The sequence below is a fragment of the Tetrahymena thermophila genome (genome assembly GCF_000189635.1).
Source record: "Tetrahymena thermophila SB210 genomic scaffold scf_8254462, whole genome shotgun sequence".
In the NCBI taxonomy this organism is placed as follows: domain Eukaryota; phylum Ciliophora; class Oligohymenophorea; order Hymenostomatida; family Tetrahymenidae; genus Tetrahymena; species Tetrahymena thermophila.
Window position 1 is genome coordinate 1 of NW_002476239.1, and position 1311 is coordinate 1311.

The following is a 1311-nucleotide window of genomic DNA, read 5'->3' on the forward strand; positions in this document are numbered from 1 at the left end:
ATTTTTAAGCATAAAATATGCATTTTGAACTATTTTAAGATATCTAAAATAAGCAAATTGTTAGCTCGTCATCAAAGCAACTTATAACATTATCTAATACTGATAGGGCTACACACTATCCATCAATATTTTTTCCTGCATATAAATTTTTATCCATTTGAGTGCAATTTATTCCATCATAGCAATAGCTGTTAATATTATAAAAATACAACAAAATTAGCTTTTTTAAACCTAAATCTACTTACTTTTAAGAGCAATTGCACAAAAAGCTACTTTAGACTTATTATCCTTAATATATAAAGTTGTCATTTTTATAACAATATCCTTCTTTTAAGAATTAAATACCTTTTATTAAATTAAATGGTTTTCTAGTTTGAATATCAATCAATTATAATTATCTTTACTAGATGGGTTAATTGACTTCAATTAGATATCAGTTTGTTGAATGCAAATGAAATTCTAGTTATTATCCATATAACTCCCTATAAAAGCATCATTTGGATTAGAATTAAGTAAAATGCACATAGTTTTTGATGAATTCATGCATATTAAGTTAGAATTTTTAGCACAATATTATATAATAGAATTCTCTCTATCACTAACACAAATTCCTTGGGTGTTTACTCCAGTATAATTGGGTAAAATATCGTTGCAGCTACTAATTTTTACATCAAAGCATTTGTTAGCACTGCATGTAATTGCATTTACATGGTTTGAGAATTGAACAATAAGTATAAAAAAGTATAAATATATAAATTCAAGCATTTTGCTATAATCTTATTTAATTTTCTACAAAAATATTTATTTAAATGATTAATTATTTATTTATTTTGTACATTCAAAAAGCTTTTAAAAATAAGCTGATTTACTTTACTATCTAATTATGATTTTAATTTATTATTGTTACTAAATTATAAACGGCTTATAATTTTATTGATTGACTTTTTAAATAACATATTATTGGCTAAAAATTTAAAAAAATATTAAATCTTTTAAGGAACTATATATAAAATAAATTTTTTTATTACTGAGTCAATACAAAATAATTACTATATTAATAGTAAGGATGTAAGAATATTTTTTAGATTCTAAAATATTGCTTTCAAGCAATTTAAATGATAAAAATAGAAGAAAAAAAAAATCTTCTAATCAATAGCTGGAATTATAAATAAATACTTTTTTAATTAAAAATTAATTGAAACTAAGTTTTTTTATGGTCAATATTAATTCCTTACTTACTTATATTTTATTTATATAAATAAATATTTCATTTAATAAATTTAAGAATAGATAAAAAATCAAAGTAACAAA

General features: G+C 20.6%; 1 protein-coding gene across 1 annotated transcript; it reads right to left on the reverse strand. All coding sequences in view use genetic code 6, as the record gives it.

The window, feature by feature from the left end:
* Positions 1 to 384: 384 nt before the first annotated feature.
* TTHERM_001619819 (hypothetical protein) lies at positions 385 to 765 on the reverse strand (the record flags this gene model as incomplete). The annotated part of the gene is made up of 1 exon (XM_012799511.1): positions 385 to 765. The coding sequence occupies one exon, from the start codon at positions 763 to 765 to the stop codon at positions 385 to 387; it is 381 nt and encodes a 126-aa protein (XP_012654965.1).
* Positions 766 to 1311: the final 546 nt, after the last annotated feature.